The 21,704-nt window shown below is 36.1% G+C and overlaps 1 protein-coding gene and 1 long non-coding RNA gene across 6 annotated transcripts in view; both read right to left on the bottom strand.

Moving 5' to 3' along the window:
- Nucleotides 1-9,381, bottom strand: part of LOC114154878 (netrin receptor UNC5C-like) — a 205,206-nt gene extending 195,825 nt beyond the window's left edge. The window contains exon 1 of one of the 3 annotated variants that reach the window (XM_028034349.1): nucleotides 8,941-9,381. In XM_028034349.1, coding sequence (XP_027890150.1) covers nucleotides 8,941-9,058 — 118 coding nt within the window. In that variant the 5' untranslated portion in view covers nucleotides 9,059-9,381. The remainder of the gene's footprint in view (nucleotides 1-8,940) is intronic. The other 2 variants (XM_028034347.1, XM_028034348.1) reach the window with 2 other exon arrangements.
- LOC114154879 (uncharacterized) lies at nucleotides 4,564-7,234 on the bottom strand. 3 transcript variants are annotated; one of them, XR_003597638.1, is made up of 4 exons: nucleotides 6,885-7,234; nucleotides 5,610-5,685; nucleotides 5,113-5,481; nucleotides 4,564-4,952 (listed from the first exon to the last, which is right to left on the bottom strand). It is a non-coding gene; the product is annotated as an uncharacterized LOC114154879 (long non-coding RNA). The 3 variants fall into 3 exon arrangements; XR_003597639.1 differs by having other exon boundaries at nucleotides 4,565-4,952; nucleotides 5,366-5,481; nucleotides 6,885-7,231; XR_003597640.1 differs by lacking the exon at nucleotides 4,564-4,952 and having other exon boundaries at nucleotides 4,960-5,265; nucleotides 5,366-5,481; nucleotides 6,885-7,232.
- Nucleotides 9,382-21,704: the final 12,323 nt, after the last annotated feature.

Here is a 21,704-nt window from a genome sequence, read left to right on the forward strand (position 1 = left end):
GCATGGTAGCCCTGGCAGCATCGTCATGCCGCATGTGTGCGCATACATACAAACCAATGCCATAACACCCTGCAAGCTCTGCTGGAGCGCAGCGATAGTGCCAAGTTCGTAGACATGCACACATAAAAACACACCCGCAAGTACACACTCCACAGGAGTTCTCTAAGACAGTCCCCAAACTGCCAAGTTCAAAAACAAACACCAACCTCAAACACTTTCAGCATCATCACACTTGTTTTGAACTCAACTAACTATGACATAGCCTAATAAAATCCAGTTTATTTAGTTACATTTTAAAAACATTGTTTTTTGGTTAAAGAAAATTTGTATTAATCAGTCTGTTCAACCGATGGCCTGCAGTCTTTCGGATGCCAACATTCACATTCAGGCATGCTTGTGAAACTGGAAGAAACACTTGCTGAGTATGTTAGAAAATTTGCTATTTATTGATCAATTCTTGTATTTATTGTAAGCAAAGACAAGAGAATGGTGGAAAGGTGCAGTGCTGAGTTACACTATATTTTCTCTATTCTTCTTACATTTTAAAACCTTGATACTGATGTCCAGCCAATACTAAGTAGAAAACATGTGGTACTACAGAAAAAATATCTGGGGCATCCAAAAAGAAGAGACTAAAAGTAATGTGAAAGCATGACATTTTTTAGGGATTCATTGCAAAGAAAAGTGAACATAATCAGGCCAAAAGGGACGATATTGACCCTCCAGCAAGTTGTGGGTTTGCCCCTGGGTTTCCTCCTAGTGGGAAATGCTTGCATAGCACCAGTGGAAAGTACCTGGTGCCTTTCAAGGTTTGGTTTTCCAGTTTTGAATAGTGTTATGTTGAAAAGTGACAAGAATTTGTAAAATGTCAGACCTAGGTCGGTGAACACTCCAAAAGCAATATTTTATAAGACAGTTTCTGTTCAGTTTGCACCTCCCATCTACACAAAAAAATACGTTTTTGGTTAAAAAGAGTGTATTTAAAAAAACTAAAAAAAGTACTTAGTGGTATTTCTATGTGGACTGGAGATAATAAGAAATGGAGATATTGATGGTCACTTCAGACATGCCCTCTTTTGTTTCAAGAGCCGGAAACAACACAATTAATGGAACCATTTTCTTTTTTAGTTTTTCTCCATTTATCTCACTTTGTCCCAATGTTGTTATCGTCAAGCTTCAAATGTCAGCTGAAAATATTGATTTCTGAGAGGAAAAGACAGTTACCAACATGAATATGAATTACATTGTTTTGCTTATTTTGGTAAAGACTGGCCTACCACTGCTTTTGCAATGCATAGGTTCTTCTTAACAATTTTGAGTCTATCATTGTTTGTGTTTATGTTATTGCATCCTGTGGTGCAGCTTAGTTATTACAGTTTTTTGACTCAAAATAGATAGCCATTTAAATTAAAATGTTTCTTGCAGTTCTCTAGCTGGGACCCAAGTGAGATATGTGTAACAACACCCCTGAAGAATTATTTTTTTAAATAAACATTGACAAAAGAATAAGTTACCTTCCATCTGAATAAAATACTGCTTGAAAACAAGGGGTCAGAAATGTCAAATTCACAATATATATATATATTTCTTTTGTCTTGTGCCATATTAAAATATATAAACGCTTTCTGGCCATAAATAGCCACACAACGATGACCAGAACCCTATGGATGTTGACATGTTACTGAACTGCAAAATTATGACTCTTCCGCTGAACAATATATCAAGCAGCAACTGAAAATGTTAGCTTATGCTGTAGTACAAAAGATGGTTTCTGCAGTGTGTATTAATGCATAGCAAAGTATATTTGGTGCTTGAACTATTAAAATAGGTGGAAGTGTTTTTAGAGAGGATGTCAAGTTTTCATGGATTTTAGCTTCTTGTGCCAAGCTGTAGTCCGTACCCCTTTTGAACACCAGTGATCCTATAAACTGGTTCAAAAGAGATGTGGTCTAAAAAATTAAGCATAGCAAGTGCCTAAGCTGATTTTTTTCCACATCTCAGTTTACAATGAACTGGCCGCTATGTAGTCCAAGAGGAAAATAAACATCTCTTATGAAAAAAATGGGCTTTCTACAAAAAGAAGAAGCCCAAAGCACAACATGTTACAGTCTGGATCTTATTAGGATAGATATAAAACCTCAACACACCAAAGGGTTTCCCAATTATCCCATATAAAAGGGTTTGACCCAGCACATTGGGTCATAGCTGCAACCTAAAGCTTGGGTTAAATTGACCACTGCCCAAAGTTAAAATGACTCAATATTGGGTTGAAATTTATTACCCATTAAAAGGGTCATTTTACCACCATATTTTTATTTTTAATTTTTTTTTCCTTTTCTACTTTAAAATTCACTATAAAAATTTAACTAAAAACATTCAGATTAGCTCAAAATAACTTTTATTTGCAAATGTTATACATTCCAACATACATGAAATTTTTAATACAGACATGTAAAAGTTACATATAAACAATTGATTAAATCTGCACCCTTTTTTACTTTATTGGTGTACACAACAAAATATTTTCATCAGTTTGAAGGAAATGTAAAAAACAATAGTAACATAGTAACAAAGAAGGTTTTTCAATCAGAACATTTAAAACTTATTTAAGGGTTATTGAAGAATTGCATTTATTCTTCCATGGCCTCCAACTGTGCCCTCATTAATTTTATCGGGGGTGACTCGTTTCCTGGGATTTCATATATCACAGTTTGGAGAAAATCCCAAATCTGGATACACGACTTCGGATAACTCACATCAAAAACGAAGAATGATTTGAAACAGCCGTCAACGGCCCCCAAAAGAGATGGATATTCCAAAGCAGTTCCATTTATGACAACAAATGCTTGGGAACAACAATACCTGTCCCCAAGCATGAGAACACGTGAATGCTCTGTTGCTGTACTTCCAAGATATTCCACCATATTTGTCCCAATCTGGTGTGTGGAAAAAGCAGAAAGGAAGCCATTAGTCATTTAAAGGTAAGGAGGAACATTCCCCACTAATAATTTTTGACTAATTCTTATATGATTTTTGTTTGATACATTATCAAAAGACCCTTGCGTTTGAAGTTTACATATACTATATAAAAAGACATATTTTTGGTCAACGCTGTCTCATGTTATATGACGTTAAAATTCTTATTTCACGTCAATTAGGACTTGGTAAATTCCAGATTAATGACAGGGAGAACAGTGAGGGAAAAAAAGCATATTTGTTTTAAACTTCTGGTTTCAACTACATTTAAACAGCAAAAAACTCATTCTGACATGAACTTACTGGCTGGACATCAATGAAGGCTTGCTGGACTTCTAGGTTGCTGGGTCTGACCACCTTTCGCCCAACTCTGTAGGGAACAGCAGGGAGGAGTTTTGGCAGCAGATGCAGTGCCACGTCACCTTGTTTGTCTGTCAACGAAAAACTCAGATTAAAATGCTACACAATCAAAAAAGAGCCACAGGAGAAAAAAATTAGTTCAGAAAATGTTCCTTTTGAGCTTCAATACCTTGTGGAAGCAACTCAATCTCAGGCAGAAGACCGCTCTCCTCCTTCTTCCCCATGCGAATGACCTTTGATGAGAACAAGGTGTTCCAGTTCTCTGTCAGTTTTCCACAAGACTGTGGATATAAAACGGCAAAGTCCTGCAAAATCTAACAATCAGAAAAGACAAAAATACAAATCAAATGTAAAAGTGAAATGAACTATTACATTCAACCTTTCATGGGTGCTACAAATGTATGTTCTGGGTAGTTTGACATTTTGAGTTTGATTGTAATTGTACATTTTCACATGGTATTGCAGTTTATTGTTTAACATTTAACTGATCTCAATATGAGGTATAACCTCACCATCCCTGGTGTGTCCAACAAACGTGGGAACTCTGCAAAAATCTGCTGCATTGGGATTGTCCCACTTGAGCGGATCCATCCTGTGCGATATACTGCAGTTTCCCGCATGTATTGGACAACCTGGTCTGCGGGCCAGAAGTTATTTTTTAGCCATTCTGTCATCTGGATGGCACGCTCAGCACTGATGGTTGGTTCTGTGGGGGAAAAAATATTACAGGAATTAAAAGAATAAAAATGTGAGGTAATTCACAGCAATAAGAGCTTAGATTGCTGCTCAAAACAATAGGGCTTGGAAAAAGTCTATGTGCTAGTACCAGGCAAACTTGATCTTTTTGGTGGAGCTTCTGGGGCTGAAAGCATCTTCTTCCTTGGTTGATGCCTTTTCCTTACATTACGGAAACGCTCCTCCAGAAAGCCAGTTGCTGGCCTGTGTTGTCTTCCGCGGGTAAACCAGGCGTCCTGAACATTTTTAACAAAAGAAATATAAAAGTTAAATGTTAGCCTTTCTGTTTTAATGTCCAAATTTTTTATTAAACCTACAACTCAAAGCTCAAACACCATAGTTACAATGATATTTAATGCTAACCATTGTGCAAGTTGTTGAAGTACTTGTGTGCTAGTTCTCTGAAGTGTGAAAACTTACATATCCTGTGCCATGGCTGTCTCTTAAACATGGAAACTGGTCCACAATCGAAGATGCCAAAATTGCTTTAGTGTCTGAAGATGGGCTGGAAACAAAAAAAATTACACTCAGTAAGACAGGCAAGTAAAATATTTTATTTTAATTAGTTATTGTAAGATGAAAACATAGAGCAGAAACCTTAAAACACAAACAATTTCCAAAAAATCCAGTTTTTATTAGCCCAACATATACTTTAAGACTTCTTACTGGAGAAATTTTACTTAGGTGAGCACTGCACAATGCCGTTAATGTTCTCACCAAGAGCAAAATGTCACAAAAACAACCTAATTGATCCAGTTTTTACAAGAAATACTCACTTTTCTCCATATTGATCCATCAGGTGTGGATATATGCTGATTTCCATCAAGACTGATAACCACAGGTCTACCTTCAGGGGAGGCACTGAGGATCTCACGGATGTTCTACAGATAAATAGTGAAAAATAAAATAGCTGTTATTTAGCTGCAGTTTAATATTCTTAGAAATTTAAGAAAAGATGAGATGTGTCATTTTTAATTTTAATTAGTAAGAATGGATGTCAATATGTTATGTAGGAAAGGTTGATTGTGCAGCTTAACTTACAAATGCTGCTCTTCCAACAGAAGAAACTCCACTCTCTAATTCAGCATGTGGTGTAGGATCAGCATCTTCAGTTGTTTTAGGGCTAGATGTCCAGTGTGCTCACTTTGAGCACACTGGACATATCTTGAAGTTGAATATGTGTTATGAATTACTCTTAGGTGAGAAAAAAAATTCCTTATGTTATGTCCTAAAGACATCCCACATTTAAAACACACATATCCCATTTTGTCTTGTCCTATGACTCAAAGCATACCTCAAGAAATTTTGCAAAATGACGTTGAAATTTCAGACGAGGACCAAGGTGAGGAATCAGGGATGTCAGGCAGTTAGCATCCAAAAGAAAGAAGCTTTCTTCATCAATGTTTTCAGCTGAAATATATTAGAAATTACATATTAATATTTTCAATCCAAAGAATTCCTGCCAGTGCATGCTTTTAAGTACACACACACACACACACGCACGCACACACACACACACGTGTATATACTTAACCTACCTTCAAAAGCAGGGATTAGGTCAGAAAGTTTCCATTCAGTCAGCTTCTGTTTTACAAACTCATCCATCTTTCAGATCTTTCAGGGAAAAAAGTGATACAATTTGAGTCATTTTTTTCCTATGTGGAAAATAACCTGTACAATGTGTGCAAAAATATTTTATTTAGGACAATCACCAAATATTTCACAGCAAATAAGAAAAAATAATAGGACATTGACTATATGTTTAGCAGCTAATAACCCTGAACAAATGTAAAACATCACTTTTTGGGACACCAGGAGAGATCACACTGTTCAGTCTTGTTTTCACCAGCGCAACCTGATACCTGACAACATGAAGCAGATCTGTGTAAACCCAAAAGTTAATCCAGCTGTTTTCACTAATAACTGTATGTTTTTAATTCCACCTTGGTGGCTAATAATGGCCAGAATAACATACGTGCGCATTATCTAATTTCTGCGTCATGATGATGTTGCTGCTTACATAAAATCATATGGTAATGACAGATACAGTATAGCCGTCAGTTTGTGTTAAGCATATGCCATCGCAGAGTTGCTGATCTGACAGAACACCGGTGGGGACGACTCCAAACATGTCGGAGCACTTTTAAATTAAGAGATATTTCAATAAATCGAGCAGATATTTTATTGTTATATAGTTAAATCTTCACTAGAAATCTGTAAAAGTTACTTTTATTCGACAGAAAGCATCCAACTTTAGCTTCCCCTCCTCTGCCATTGCTGGTGCATACTTTTTTTTTTCTTCTCCACTGCCTCAATCGGTTTCACCAAGGTTAACCGTATAATAGCATAGCATAGTGTGTTCAGTAAGAAATAAAAGGCTTAATGAAAATGGCATTTAACAGTTATATTACTGATATATTACTAAGAATACCTGTATAGCCTGTATCGCTTCGGACACCGCTACTGCAAAGCCTCCAGTCCCTACTTGTCGCTACAGATCCGTTATTAGCATTCTAGCTAAGCTACCACCTTTTGCGCGCGCTAGTGAACGAGGCCCGCGAAAACCAGGGGGGGGGGGGGCAAAGCGCTATCTCTCCCTCCCACACCCTCACCTTTTTTTAAACCAAATTGGATAAATTATCTTTGAATTAAATGAATTATTTCAAAAACATTACACTATCAACAAAGATGATAGGTTAAATCAAATAATTAAATTAAAGTTACATAAATTTAATTTAAAAAGTCTGTAGTATATGAAGAATACAATAACCCTATAAACTTTAAAAATATTATGCCATGATATTGTAACTTACCATGTTTTATTTGAATTGAGAAATCCAGTGTTGTCTGATCAGGTCACAGTCCAGTTGAAAATGGAGGTTTGTGAAGAGGGCAATGGATTTTTACCCAATTGGTTGGGTCAAACTGTATTTGACCCAACCAATTGGGTAAAGTGTTGAGTCAACTGAACCTGAAACCTAACAGAATCAGTTAAGTGGAGTTCATTAAAACAAAAAAAAAAAGTCAACCCAACCGCTGGGTCACTACTTTTGAACCAATATTGGGTCAAAGTAACCCAACATATGACCCAGCATCTCTTACCCAGAAGTTGGGTTATGAAAATAACCCAGCATTTTTTACTGTGTAAACTTGTCTGGCCACATATTTAAAAAATGAGTAGAAACTGGAGGCAGAAGCAGGACATAAGATACTCGGTGAGGAGGTAAGATACGCAGGAGAAATAATTTGGCAAGAGCAAGTATTTGTTTCCCATTCCACATTTGCAGTCTATAGCTACACTTTTTGAGAGCAGAGTTTCACAATGAGGCACCAAGAAAAAAAAGGCATCCACACCAAACAACCCTCCTCCCAAGAGTTAGGTTGTGTTTGTGAGTAGAACAACTAACGAGTGCTCACACACTAAAAAGAACTTCAGAGACACACGGCGAGTTGCTTGAAACATACACAAAAACGTAACTGGCAAGCCAGACACAGAGTGGGGAGACAAAAAAAGCCTTTATAGATGAAGGTAGAATGAGAGAAATGCTCCTCTGCACAGAAGTAGTTCCAACTTATCAGCTTTAAACTGCACATTGGTGTCAGAATCGCATATATTCCACCTGCTCAAAATGTGTCTCTTATTTGCAATCTATTGATCTGGCTGCAAACCATTGAAGAATTGCTCTAATGAATACTGGAGTTAGTTGCTGAAATGTTGCTCCCTCGGGCAACGGGAGAAAGGTAGCTGCAACATAATGTCCAATTACTTCCCAAATGCAGCACAAAAGCCCTTGGCCAATTTGTAATGTCAATACCAATTTATGGACTGCATCCTGTAGCATGGACAGGGCAAATTACTGTGTATTTTTCTTTTAACAGCTTTTCAAGTGGAATATTATAGTCATATCAAAGCAAAGGATCAGGTCAGGGGTGGAAAAGGCCGACATTTTACAAGGCAAAAGTGGAGAATGAAGCAGCTTGTTTAAAAAAAAAGTATAAGTAAAAAATACTATTCCAACTTTCACCTAATAAGAAATGGAATACCTAAATAGGTGAAAGTTTATACGCGTTTCTTCGATCAACCTAGATCCCCACTACCAGCAGCGATGCTGGGTGAAATATCACTTCAATATCACGTTTATGCTTCACTTGGGGGAATATATTGTGGACACAGTAATATACCAAAAGCAAATAATTTCCCCATCCGGACATTGTACCATCATATACACTAAGCTCTTTTTTGGAGGATACTATCTAATATCATCATGTAAACTTCTCTGATCTTGGAGCCTCAGGGTTTAATCTTTCAGCAGTAAGCTATTCGGCGGAGTTGCTGTGAGATCTGTAATTGCCTGGAAGCTTTTTGACTGGTGTCCTGTAGCTTAAAGCCCACTTCGGATCAGTTTTCCAATCGGGGCAGCGGAGCGTCGCCTGTATTTTTGCAAAGTGCTTCTAAATTACATCAGTGGCCTGAGCGTGAAACGGAACGCTGCCTTTCAGAGTTTGGGTCTGAGCTGCAAACTCTGAGTGGATTTGCCTGTTTGTTACTGAAAACAACCGTACTGAGTAAGAGGGAAAATTATAATCATCCATAGAAGTATTTCTACGGATTCGTCATAGACTTTCGATCTTTTTACAATAACTGCGGAATAAAGGAAATCATTCTAACAAGTTACATTAGATGAAAATATGCATTAATGCCCGGGCAGTCTGATGCTGACCGACTCATCAGCATCAACTCGTATTAAATAAAACTATCAGAACTATCAGATGGGTTCAATTAGTTCTGGCATGCGGCAATGAGGGGGGTGTTCATCACTTTTTAAACGTGGGAAGGTGTAATTATAAAAGGCGCTCTCCGTGCCTTACCTTGAGCGACTCCTGCGTGTGTAAGCACCAAAAGAACCAGGATCTCCGGCGTGGCGAACATTCTCACCAGACAAGAGCCCCCCGGCGCTACTCCACTCCTCAGTCCACTTTTGCCCATTACAGAGTAGACACGGCGTAACGCGCACAAACACACGCAACTACTCCGTCCACGATGGTGTTGGTGGGTGGGGGGAAATAAGAACCCCCCTCCGCTACTCCAGCACAGGATCTGCAGATGAAGTCCAAAGCCAGTGGTGTGGCTGTAAAGCCTCTATAGTTCCAGTGTTTGTGAGAAACCTGCAGCCGGCTGGAGCTGTGGTAGAGGTGGTGGAAATGACTGTTCGGTCCCGCCACTTGTGTCAGCGGCACTGCTGCCTCGCCACTGTTCTCCAAGCTGCTCTCCTCTCCGTGCGCTCTCTCCGCTCCGCCACAGTCTCCGTTTACGCAGAGAGAGAGAAATGCCACCGCCCTCTGGCTACCACTTTGAGCCTCTCACTTTCTACGTCTCCGCTTCAGGCTGCCACTCTCTTTACCCTCGGACATACTTAAGTGAAAAACAAATATCGAATATATAATATATATATATATATATATATATATATATATTTTTTATTCAAGCACATGTCGTGTTTGTGATAATCTCTCAGTGCGTCAATGATATGGAAAGCTTCCGTCGCGCTAATAAAGCAAGCGATTTAACTTTTAATAATTTCTGACATGGACCTTTAATGGACAGTTGTCGAAGCATGTTAATTTGCTTGTTGGTGTGAGTTAATGCAAAGCTCGGTGTAGGAGCTCTCCTGAAAGCTTTTTAAGGCTTGACCAAATTGGGGGCAATTCTTGAGAAGAGGGACAAAACAGGTCCTATGGATAAAGCACAAAATTTGAATAAAATATACACAAAATATACATTTTTTAAATATCTGACTAAACTAACTTGGGTCATGTGAGCACAACAATGTATGTTTTCCGGGTGTTTGCTGAATATTTTTTATTTTAAACTTTGTGGATGGTGTCTTTAAAATCCCTTGTCCTGGAGCAGAACTCAATACATTATAATAGTTTAAAACAATTAAAGGAATACTAAGATAATATATTATGAAAATTAAGTATAATTATTCAAATAAATAATTCTAAAAGTATCAAGAAATTTTATTAATTATTTTTATATATTTTCCAACTCAATTGAAATTTGTCCCAAGTTTTTGTCAAAGAATGTAAAAGAAATCAGGCATTATTGGGGGGCATCAGAACTTCTGAGGACCCCATGACCTCTTCCTTTCTCTTCCTTTGCTAAGAGGGCTAAGCAGTTCTTAGCTTATGTTATTCTTTAGTTTTTTTCTTCCATTTAATTCCTAAGTTGTTCATCACAATCATGATGTGTCAACACCATAACTGACAATATACAAAACTTTGATGACATTTTGTGAAATAAATGCTTAATTTTAGTATACTGTAAAGATTTCATGGACCTAATGAGCTACAATATGGCCTCTTTCAGAATAACATCATATAAATTGAGGTAGTTTGTCATTTTGTCAACTCCAGAGTTTTTAGCTGACGGTGTGACTTTCAGTGAGAGTGTTGGCAAATCTGTGCAGTTAATTCATTTTAATGTATTTTACATAAATGACATTACTTCACATGTATCAAGTAATTTTTACTCACTAGTTTGTCACCACCTTCAGTTCTGTGTCAACTCCTTCAGATGGACTTTATGTTGTTTTTTGTTTTACATAACATTTCTTTTGTTTCTTGAGAAGCATTTGTCTGTAAAACTGAGTAAAAATATCACTAATAGGGTCATTAAAAAAATAATTTTATATTTATTTTTGTCAGATGGTGATGACAAAGTTCTGGGTCAGGTCTATTAAAAATAAAAATAAATGCAACTGGGAACTTGCACCTTAGCATCTTTACATTTCCAAAACATTATTTGTCATATTTGTATACATAAGCTTGAGGAATAATTTAAACCCATTTCGTCCCACTTCAAGAATCACTGTTATACAGTTTTATCTCAGATATTACAGTGCAATCAAAAGTGTAATTTATTTAAGTAACTGAAAAAACTGAAATCACTATTTTCATTACACACAAAGTGATGTATTTCCAGTGTTTGTTAAATTGGTGATAGTGACGTACAGAAAATGAAAACCCATAACTCAGTTTTATTAAAAGATTAAAATATTACATAAGACTACAAATAGAAAAGGGGTTTTAATACAGAAACGTGGACAGTTGGGTGTGTACAACCAGTTTCTCAATGAACTTGGGAATGAACATAAATGAACACTTTAAATATATCACTACAGGATATTTCCCAAGTATTTTGAATTGAAGATCTTTGAGATGGACTTATTTATCAAGAAGCACTCATGTAATCTTTAACGTGGCACATTGAAACCAACAACCATGACAGACTTTCTCGAGTTTTATTTAGGTAAATTGCTATGGTGGAATTTGAAAAATAAAAAACATGTTGAACCTACAAGTAAAGATGTTCAACATGAACTTCAACAAGTTCATGTTTTCAAGTACCTAAAAGCTAGAAACAGCTGATTTGATAAATTGGAACATGTTTAGTGAAGGTTAGTGGTTATTATAATATTCTGTTCCTCTCCTTAATTTTCTTCCAATATGTGATTCAAGCGTCATTTGAGGATGGGGCTATGGATGAGTGCCAGATATTCAACAAAGGACCCAAACGAAGAACAAGAAAGAAAGCATATTAAAATAAATATGTTCTCTGAGAGTGCATCAACTTATCTCTGCCCCCTCATGGCTATGTCTGTTAGATCTTCAACACCGTAAGATCTCAAGGTTGTAGTTTTGTTCCCTGAAGGCAGTGTATCCCATTACACATAAGCAAAAGGGAAAAATGTTATACAGTCTGCAACAAGGGGAAATGCTGTATTCACGAAGAAACACAGAACATAATATTATAACCATAAAATGAGATCCTTCAGCAGGCTGCAGTCTAAATGACCATGAAGTGGGTTATAGAGAAGAGCTGCATCATGAAACACTGCAGAGATGAATATAACAAATGTGATCAATTTTTAATTGGTGAGTCACAACCAGACAATTGGATTTTTAAAAGGTCTTCATAATGAAGATGTGGTCTGTTATTACTTTTGAGATGGAATTTAATCTTGTTTCCAGTTAAATTAATAATAAATGTAGTGGGAAAATTAGCCAAATTTCATTTTTGATAACATGCAATGAGGGCCAGACTTTCACAAAAGCCTTCAGGATCAGAAGCTCAGGGCCCAAATATTTTGGTTGCCTCAAAGATATAGTCTTGATATTTATGAAAAAGGCATTTTCATGTTGACATCATTGCTGAAAGTTATGGTAATCACTCTGTATTCAAACTTAGAATTTTAAATATATACATAATACATAAATCTCTGAGATGTCTTTCAACTGTTAATGTAACATTAAATATATATAAATAATTTTGGTTAAAGTTTAAACTTTTTTGACCATTATGTCATGTTATGATGTTATTCCCTCATCTAAAACATACCTGGAGAGTTGCTTTGAATATTTCATGCACTTTAAGGCGTCAAAGCCAAATTTATGTAATAACTGAAGGTAACATAGCTACTTGACTGAACTATAAAATGAAACTATGTTCCTGGTAAATACATAAATCTCCTCCAGTATCAACAGTGAAAAAACAGGTGTATGTGTCTATTCAGTGTATGTACACGTCTGCTTTCAACTTGATATGTGCATGAAAAATAAACAGATTATGAGAAATTTTAGGTGTGTTTCAATAAGTGCTTCACATCACAGCATACAAGTCTAAAAGTTATATACTTTGTACTACAACATATATATATATATATATATATATATATATATAATCTTTAAAGTGGCACATTGAAACCAACAACCATGACAGACTTTAAAAAGTCTTTTAAAAATATGGTACAATGTTTATGAGGACCTTGTATTTGACCTAGAGAGGGCCATTTTCAAATAGAGTGCATGTATATGTTACTATTAATCTATTTTAATTATCTTGCTTAATAAAAACTTGGGTGGGTTGGGTTAGGGTTAGGGTAGCATGCTCTAACACAGGAGCTCCTGAATCTGGCTATCACCATGGATGACTGGTGTCATCTTCATATATACTGCACATAAAGAAAAAAGCTAAATGCTTAAATGACTAACTAAATCAGCTCAATAAATATTTGTACAGTAAGTGGGCAGCACACCAGCACACACGCATAATCCTACTGCCACTATAACTCTTGACAGAGTTGCTGCGCAGTCATTTGAACAACACAGCCTGGATCATGCATTGTAAATGGCCATAGTAAAATATGTGCTTGGTGCCATTTGTCACCACAGCAGCCCTGCAGCTCTGTGACTACCACTGGAAGTAGCTGCTACACCACAGGGACCTGTAAAAGCCTTTTTATTCTGCCACTTTATTGGGAATAGGGAAGCAATAAGGTTCACAAGAAACATATGGCATACTTGGTTATAGATCAGCACTTACACAAGTTAGTCGATAGCAATGAGACCTTCGCAGTTCCAATATGCAGCACAACATATATATATATATATATATATATATATATATATATATATATATATTTATCGTATATCTGATATTGATTACTGGTGACTTAAATGTAATATTTAAGTGAGATATGGAACTTGTGGCAACTTGTGGTAAAACAAAGAAAATATTCTACATTCATACTATTATCCGTACTCCGTGGATCTAGCGATATTTTAGTTTGCATTTCCAGTACAGCATCAATAAGGTTTGTCTCACTTTAGCTGAAAATGAATTCCATAATAATATTCTCCCAAACTACACTGTATGTACACTTATGCTACTACAAAAAAATTCAGCATTCACCTGAATGACTGTACTCGAGACATCTCAGTGATGTACTGAGCAGAGTGTCTTCATTAAATTAGTGTGGTAGGTCTTTTAGCATTTTTTAGTAAGGTGATGCTTCATTTTAAAAAGCTGAACAAGCTGATAAGAATGGCTGACTCTGTTCTTATGATTGTTTTGGAGCCTAGTGCACTCATTCTACAAAGAGAGATGCTTCATAAAATGTGAAACATAATGGACAACTCAGAGCATCATCTTCTTTCATACATAGTCACTCAATACAAAAGTGTCTTCAGTCAGAAGCTCCAGCAGATTCCCTGCAACACCATCCACTACAGGAAATCATTCCTGCCTACAGCTGTATTAATCATTAATGACTCTACAAAGAAACGTACATAATGAGAATAACTGCAATGTCTAAACTCTGCTTGAGTTTAAGAAAGCATTGTTGAACTGAATTAAATTTGAGAATTTGATTGTCATTCCCATTTAGCATTGTCAATTTCAAAACAGTGAATTGAAGACGTGGTTACTAAATGTCTCCTCAAATTTAAGTAGGCAAAAGTCTTGGGACTAATTAAATGTTGTGTGTTCATGTCTATATGTGAACAGGAAGATACTCAATCTGCTGTAGTGTCCTCAAGCTGCAACTCTTTTGGGACTTTGTTACACTGTTTCTAGTTTGCTCTTTCTTTGAAAGTAAAGATCATGAAAGCCAAGCTAAAAACCCCACATTCATGTTTATAATCATTACAGTGATCACCATACAGCACACAGAAAGTTAACATATTTTCCAATTAGTTGTCTTCTATAATCCACAGCAGAAAAAAATAATGAGAATAGGGAATGTACTGTAAAAAATGCACAATAGAAAAACAGATTAGCCCTCAGGGGGCTTGTAAACCAAAACTCTATTCAAAAATTTGGAGAGTATCTACAAGGAGTGGACTGCAAGTGAAATCAGTCCTCCAAAGATGCTGTTCAGAGACATATAGCAGGACATGAGCTACAACTGTAACATTCCTTGTGTTAAGCTGAATTGGAACCAGAGGTATCCAAAACGTCTTGCTTTGGCTAAGAACAAATAATTTGACTGGTGTTCAGTTGTCAAAAGTTGTTTTTTCAAATTAAAGTAAATGTTGCATTTCATTTAGAAATCCATCGGTGCCACAGACTGTTTACCACACTGTCAATAGAATTGTTTAAGTAAATTATGCATATCTTTGAGCGGCCCTATTAGCAATTTCTCAGAATCCAGCTGGATAAACAAGCAGACTGACTGCTAACAGCTTTTCTCCCACACAACAAAGTAGACAAGCAGCAAGGAAAGCTTTTGTTACATATTGCACCTTTCAATACATGAATCACAAAGTTATATTCTAATACTGTGACATATATCTGATATAAACCCCAGAGTTTTGTTGATAGCTAACAGGGATGCTGTCATCTTTCAGCCAGAATGGTATATTTTTTATGAAAATCCTAGATGCAGGCTGCTGCTCAGAGACTGCTAGCCAAGGCATTAAATGGACTTCATAAAGCAGGTCTCCAGAGATGTAAGAGATGCTTCTCTTTTCCAAAGTGTTTTATTTTCTCCAAACTTAAATAGAAAGATACTTCTTCTTTTATTACTTGTATTATGTGCAAAGATAATGGGGGAGTATATGAACTGACAAACCCTGTACTTATTAGTTGTTAAAATGTTGAGTGAACAATGTGATGACAAAGCAAAGCAATATACAATGTGTAAACCACAGTATTCTCAATGGGTTCAAGTTTCTTTTGCTCAGGTAAAACATAAATCATTACTTGAAACTCCACACATGCTCCTTCTCTGACTATTTGGTGCTTCAGTTGTGAAAGCCAAAAAGATTTGAACTAAAAACTGTCATAGGTGTCATTGCCTGTGCTATTTCTATTGCCTGTTACGACAGAGAGCAGGCCCCCAAGAGGGTGACTAGGTTTAATCTCTTTAAGCAGTTACATAATGGCCCCCAGTTCATGTTTTAATCAGCAAATAGATGACTGTGCCCAGGGACGAATAATCACATCTATAACTTCTAATCTAATATCCAGCTACATTCAAGTGGATTACAGAGGGGTTGGGAGGGGAAGGAGGGGCACAGGTGGTACACCTAGATGTGAGTGATTACAGCATGTGTGTGTTTGTGTTTTGGGACAGAGAAAAATGAGATTTAGAGATTGCCTCTGTTCTGAGCTTGCCTGTGTACTTTCCAACCGTCGCTTGCAAAGCACAAGCATTCATGGCATCATGCCTTTGACATCACGTTTGATTGTAGATGTTCGGCAGCTGGATTGGTGATGAGTACTGGCAGTTTCATTCCCTAGATGGCTTCGTGTCATCCACTCTTCGTCCTGAATGGGTGCAACTTCCACAAGGGAATTTTCAAAAGTGGTTCAAGAAATCCGTTCAGAAAGGACTGACAAGGAGACAAACAAACACAAAGTCGTTTGTCTGGATTTCTTCCTGAGACACACACACAAAATATTGTTTCTGCAGAAGATTTGATTTATATATGACTTCATCTGAATCTGTTTTGTTCTAAAAATAAAAACATAATCATAAATAAAACAAAAAATTTAAAAGCACTATTCTTTTCCACAGTAAAAATGGACTTGTGATCCTTACTCCAATGCACTACATATATTATATACGACACATTTATTGTAAGTAATCTAAATGTTTATAAAAATCCCTTTTCCAAGGCAGGAAAGACAATGAAGTCAAATTGAACGAAGGCTGAACATAAAATGAGCCTAATACTACCACCTCTTTGAAGATTCCTGTGTAGCTACAGTGAAATAAAACTCAAGTTTATGTATGAATTTTAATGTAGAACAGAGTGAAATTCAATAAATGTTTGACTTTTGTTCAAACTCACTGGCAAACATGAGCATATATTTGTAAGAATTCTAATTAGCCCTTTGATGGACAGGAATACAATTTTCAAAAGTGTATTAAATAAACAACTGACGTTTTTTTTTATTTGACATGCTCTGATTACAAATAAAAATTCAGATGTAAATGTGAGTATGTGATAGACATGACCCTGGATGTCTATCACATACTTCAATTTACCTGCATTTAGGTATGATTCTAACAGCTTTGAACAGCTAGAGAAATAAAAAGTGTTCTTCATTGTTAGCTGAAGATTGGTCAATCTGAATGAAAAGCATCTGTAAAGATGAATTTGATGGGATTGTGTCTTTTTGTTTATCACTGATGGATTTAACAGTGATTGGTGAGATGTTCAGGGTAACGCAGATTTATCCTGGACTTATCCGCTGCGTTCCTTCACCTTCATGATGCTGTTTGTTCTCCAACATATGTGGGAGGCCCTCACAGAAGTACTGCATAGTGAAATCAAATTTCGCTCACATAATTAGATGTATTCAAAAGGCAATGAGTTTATTTGTAAATAAATAAATAAGTTCTTAAATGTCAGAGTAATTACCTGACTGTGGAAAAATACTAGTAATACATTTCATAATATGCATAGTACTTTAGCTCATTTGATTAAATACAACAAAAAACTTGTCCAGAAGCCCATGTTTACTCCCCGTCAAGACTTATTTGTTCCTCGTAATAAAGTAATAGGATGTTTTGTGTTTTGTTTTTTGTTTGCAATAAAAACATGCATTTCAACACTAAATACTGGAGATGGAATAATCACATGAATGGTATGCTGAATAGATCAATATAACAAACTGAACAGATGATTGTATAAGACTATACCACCTTGTGTGAACAGACGAGATGCGCATTCTTCATGTTGTTTCTTAATAAAAATTTGAATGGAAAAACATGCATTTCACACAAGTGGCAGAGTGTGAATTTCAGAGACTTGCATTTATAAATAAGAATAATGTAACCCAAAATCTATATAAACCATATCTGGTTTTCACATTTACCCCAAAGACAATTAAAATAAATATCCAAGAAGTTTACATCAAAGTAAGCATTCTTTTCGATGTACTGTACTTCACAAGGTCACTCGTGGGGATAAAATGACATTGGAGAGATGTCTTGCTATCTCTCTTTCTTGAAATTTCCCCAGAGAAATGCTTCTCCTTTACAAAAGGCCCTTCAATTTATGTGTGTACATGTGCGGAGCAGAGAATTTCAGTCCAGTGATTCCCATCTTCCTGCTTGTTAATACTCCATGGCTTTTAAGATATCAGCTGGAAACAGTTTTCACATTAACTTTCAAGGGGGAAAATATTACGAATTGTGGGAGTTCAAGTGAAAACAATAAACCACTGGAGGCCATGACAGATGCAGATGTACTCCATAAGGCTGGGACAGATAACGCTTAATTCCATTCGTGTTTCTAGGTGTTAGTGTCGTGACAATCAGGCCAAGTGCTTTTTGATTAGCTCATTATTAATTCATGCACACTCCCAGAACCTGAAATCTGACTTAATTACAACGACACTTCCAGCAGTGACCAATATTGATGTGATTAATGAATTAGTAGTTTGCTGCAGCAGCATCCTCTTTATGACTGAAAAGGATGGGAGGGTATTAATAATTTTTGAATATTAATGAAAAAGCTGAGCGAGCTGATAAGAGAGAAGAGGGATTGAGAGGAAGACTGAGTAAGAATATTTGCTTATTGTTCAATATGTGCCATCCGTTAACTCAACACAAACAAGGGAAAAATATTGTATTTTGTTAGGCTAGAAGCCTCTACAAGTTGAACAATGCAATGACGGAAAAGGGAAACATGCTGAACGGTTTTAACTATTTCTCTGTTCTCTATTACTTAGCAGTAATTATGAATTATTTTTACTGCTTTGCACATTTCTGTGTTTTAACCATTGCCCAGGGAGCATCCTATTTAATCAAATCTAGTTTATTTACCTAGAAAGTCTTGTTAGTTTGGGGAGCATTTAGCTGGTTATTCAAATTACATGAAATTTGAAATGTTCAATTTGAAAATCATGAACCAAGAAGCAACCAATACATACTTTTTGGGTGGTTTTCTATCACAAGACATTACTTCTGTTTTTCTGAGAGAACACAACTGTTATTATCTTGAGAGATTCTGACTGAAATATCTGCGGTGGAGAAAGCTGCTCTTTTTTCAGTTAGTGACTAATGTGTGGGTGTCTGTCTTGCAAGATAAATCATGGAGGCTTTAGAGAAGCCGTTTCATCTATGTGGTCAAAGGTTTTGCAAATCACCATTACCTATTTAAAGATGTAAAAAAATGAAAGAAATTTTTCAAAGTTATCCAATTCAAAAAAGACACCATGAGTTGTTTTGTCAAAGTAACAAGCCTTGATATGATCGAGTCATAAAACTTGATAAAAATTTGAGCTAATAAAAAAACATAAGATATCTACTTTTATGTCATGTAAAATAAAAATATTATTTATATTATTTATAAAATATTATTATTATAATTTTTAAATTATATTGTGAGAATATTTTATGAAATTTAAATTTAAAAAGGATAATTTAAAAAAATGTAAGAAAACAAATACGACTGTTACAGTGGGTGTCATTAGTAGTTCTTAAAAATTATTATAATTCTAATAACATTATTTGGTCAGATTACTTGCCTAAAATAATCAAAATTCAAAGTTTAGGACTCGCTACTTGACTGTACATCTTGAGTTTAGAATTGACTTGAGACTTGCAATTCCTCAAGGAATGTGTGCTACTTGTGGCTTGCAAAGAATGATTTGTTTCAACTTCTTCTAATTGCTTCAACATCCATGTTTTAGTACTCTAAGGGGAAGCAGAAGTAGTCTGTAAAGGTCTGGGGAATGACGACTCTAAATCATCACCATTCAACACAATTCCAATCATGTTCGGGTTTTGTATCAGATTATTTATTTATTTAAATAACAGCAGCTGTGCACTAACTCTTCACATTCTAAGATCAGAAATGACTAATTATTCTGATGCAAACCATGATGAGATCTGCGCTTTGAGCAAATAGTCAAAATACGTTAGAGAGCTGCTGTTTTTTTGCTTGTTTTATTTTTTCATTTAGAGCTCTGTGACACAAGTCACCCTCACTATGCTGCAGAATTATAGAGCTCCTTGGATTAGAGGCGTATTTACTGAAATTCAAACAGTAATCGCTCACACTTGGACCTGAAACACAAATCAATAGTGTAAGTACTTTGCTGCCCAACACTGATCTAGTGTTTGGTTTTTGAAAGAGAAGCTAATTCCACCACAGGATAAACAATTGTTTTATTTACAGTGAACATTGACAATTTGACCAGTTCAGAACAAACTCTCTTAGGAAAGAGAGTTTAATCATGAAAAATATATGAACAATCATGCTTATTAAGACATCAAGCCTCATTTCATCATTCTTTACTCATTACTCTTCATGTTAGTCTTATAATTCCAAGTGCAATAGTTAATGATATTTCTGTATCTAATACCAGCTTCTGGCAAGATTGGTGAAGAAGAGGGACCAAAATAAACATCTATATACAATCAAAAAAAGCTGCAGCTGTTTATCTGAAAACAGAGAACTTTCAGAAAAACTGGCAGTTTGGAGATAAAATGTGCTCACGCGATGAGTTAGCCTGCTAGCCTGGTGATTTTCTAAATCCATGTTGTCCTATCTCCTCATCTACTCCAGTGAAGATGAAAGAAAACAGTTTAAAGATATGTACTGGGACTCTGCATCACATTAGAGACTACTGCCATAACCTTCAAAGACTCTTTGCCTGCGTGTGGATGTGTGTCTGCCAAAGAGAGTGAAAGAGAGAGGAAGAGATAAAGGTGGCAATAAACCTTGTGTCTGTGTATTCAGTCTGCATGTGTTTATATGCAGTGCAAATGTTACTGGGCCCAGTACATCTGCATGGATGTACGTTTTAATGTGTGCAAGTGTGTGTGTGCTTGCTGACATTCTAAAGAGGTGTTAGGTCAAGGTTCATGTCAGCCCAACTCAGCTGTCACCCTTTGAGCTCTCTATAAAATCCCTCACAGCTCTTTCAGCTGCTGTTTGAACATCATCAATCTGGCACGGCCTCTGAACCTTCAGGCTGTGAAACTCTTGCAGAAACACCCGTTTGTCAACAACTACAAAAAAAAGGAAACAATATTTTTGCTGTATGTTAAAATGTGGTTACAGTTTTTTTTTTTTTTTAGGACAAGAAAGTGAACAATTTCAATTTAACTCACTAGTGTCATTTTGATTTTGTTGTGACCGGTAAAGTCTTGAAAGTTAATTCATTCAGTTGCGATAGAAGGAAAAAAGTACAATGCCCAAATAAAGATCCCCTGAGTATACATGAGAAGTTAATTTTTTTCCAAGTAGCCCCATGCTGCTTTGCATTGCTTTTTGTGTGACTTTAAGCCTAACCCGTAGCATTAACATTTTAAGTGGAACAAAAAATTTAAAAAATTGAACAAATACTTTTTCAGGGTTACAAAAAGTCATTTGAATTACAAAACCATTATAATATGTAAAACTGGGTCACTGGCTCTCACCCCAACACTCCTGATTATTAATGTACCAGTAAGTTTCTCTCTGAAAGGATGACAGTACTAAAGTTGCTAACTTTGTATTTTATTATAAACGGCTTATATTGTTTCTTTACAGAAAATTTTGCTGCATGATCTTGTCATGCAATGTGTCATACTAAGATCACTAATCAAAGAAAACATTGACCTCAAAATAAAAACATTGACCTCAAAATGACACACAAGTCGCCTTCTATTCTGATATGATCTATCAGGGTAATGTCACATGAGCTTGTGAGTAAAGGTTCAAAATCTTTTGAACATTAATATAGCAGCAAAAACTATTTACAGTTTCTGGAGTATCTGGAGTAATGGCGTCCCTGGCAGAAAATCAAGTCAGACTCCTTGTAAGTTGAACTACTCTGCTGTATGTTT

The sequence above is a fragment of the Xiphophorus couchianus genome, chromosome 12, assembly GCF_001444195.1.
Source record: "Xiphophorus couchianus chromosome 12, X_couchianus-1.0, whole genome shotgun sequence".
NCBI classification, from domain to species: Eukaryota; Metazoa; Chordata; class Actinopteri; order Cyprinodontiformes; family Poeciliidae; genus Xiphophorus; species Xiphophorus couchianus.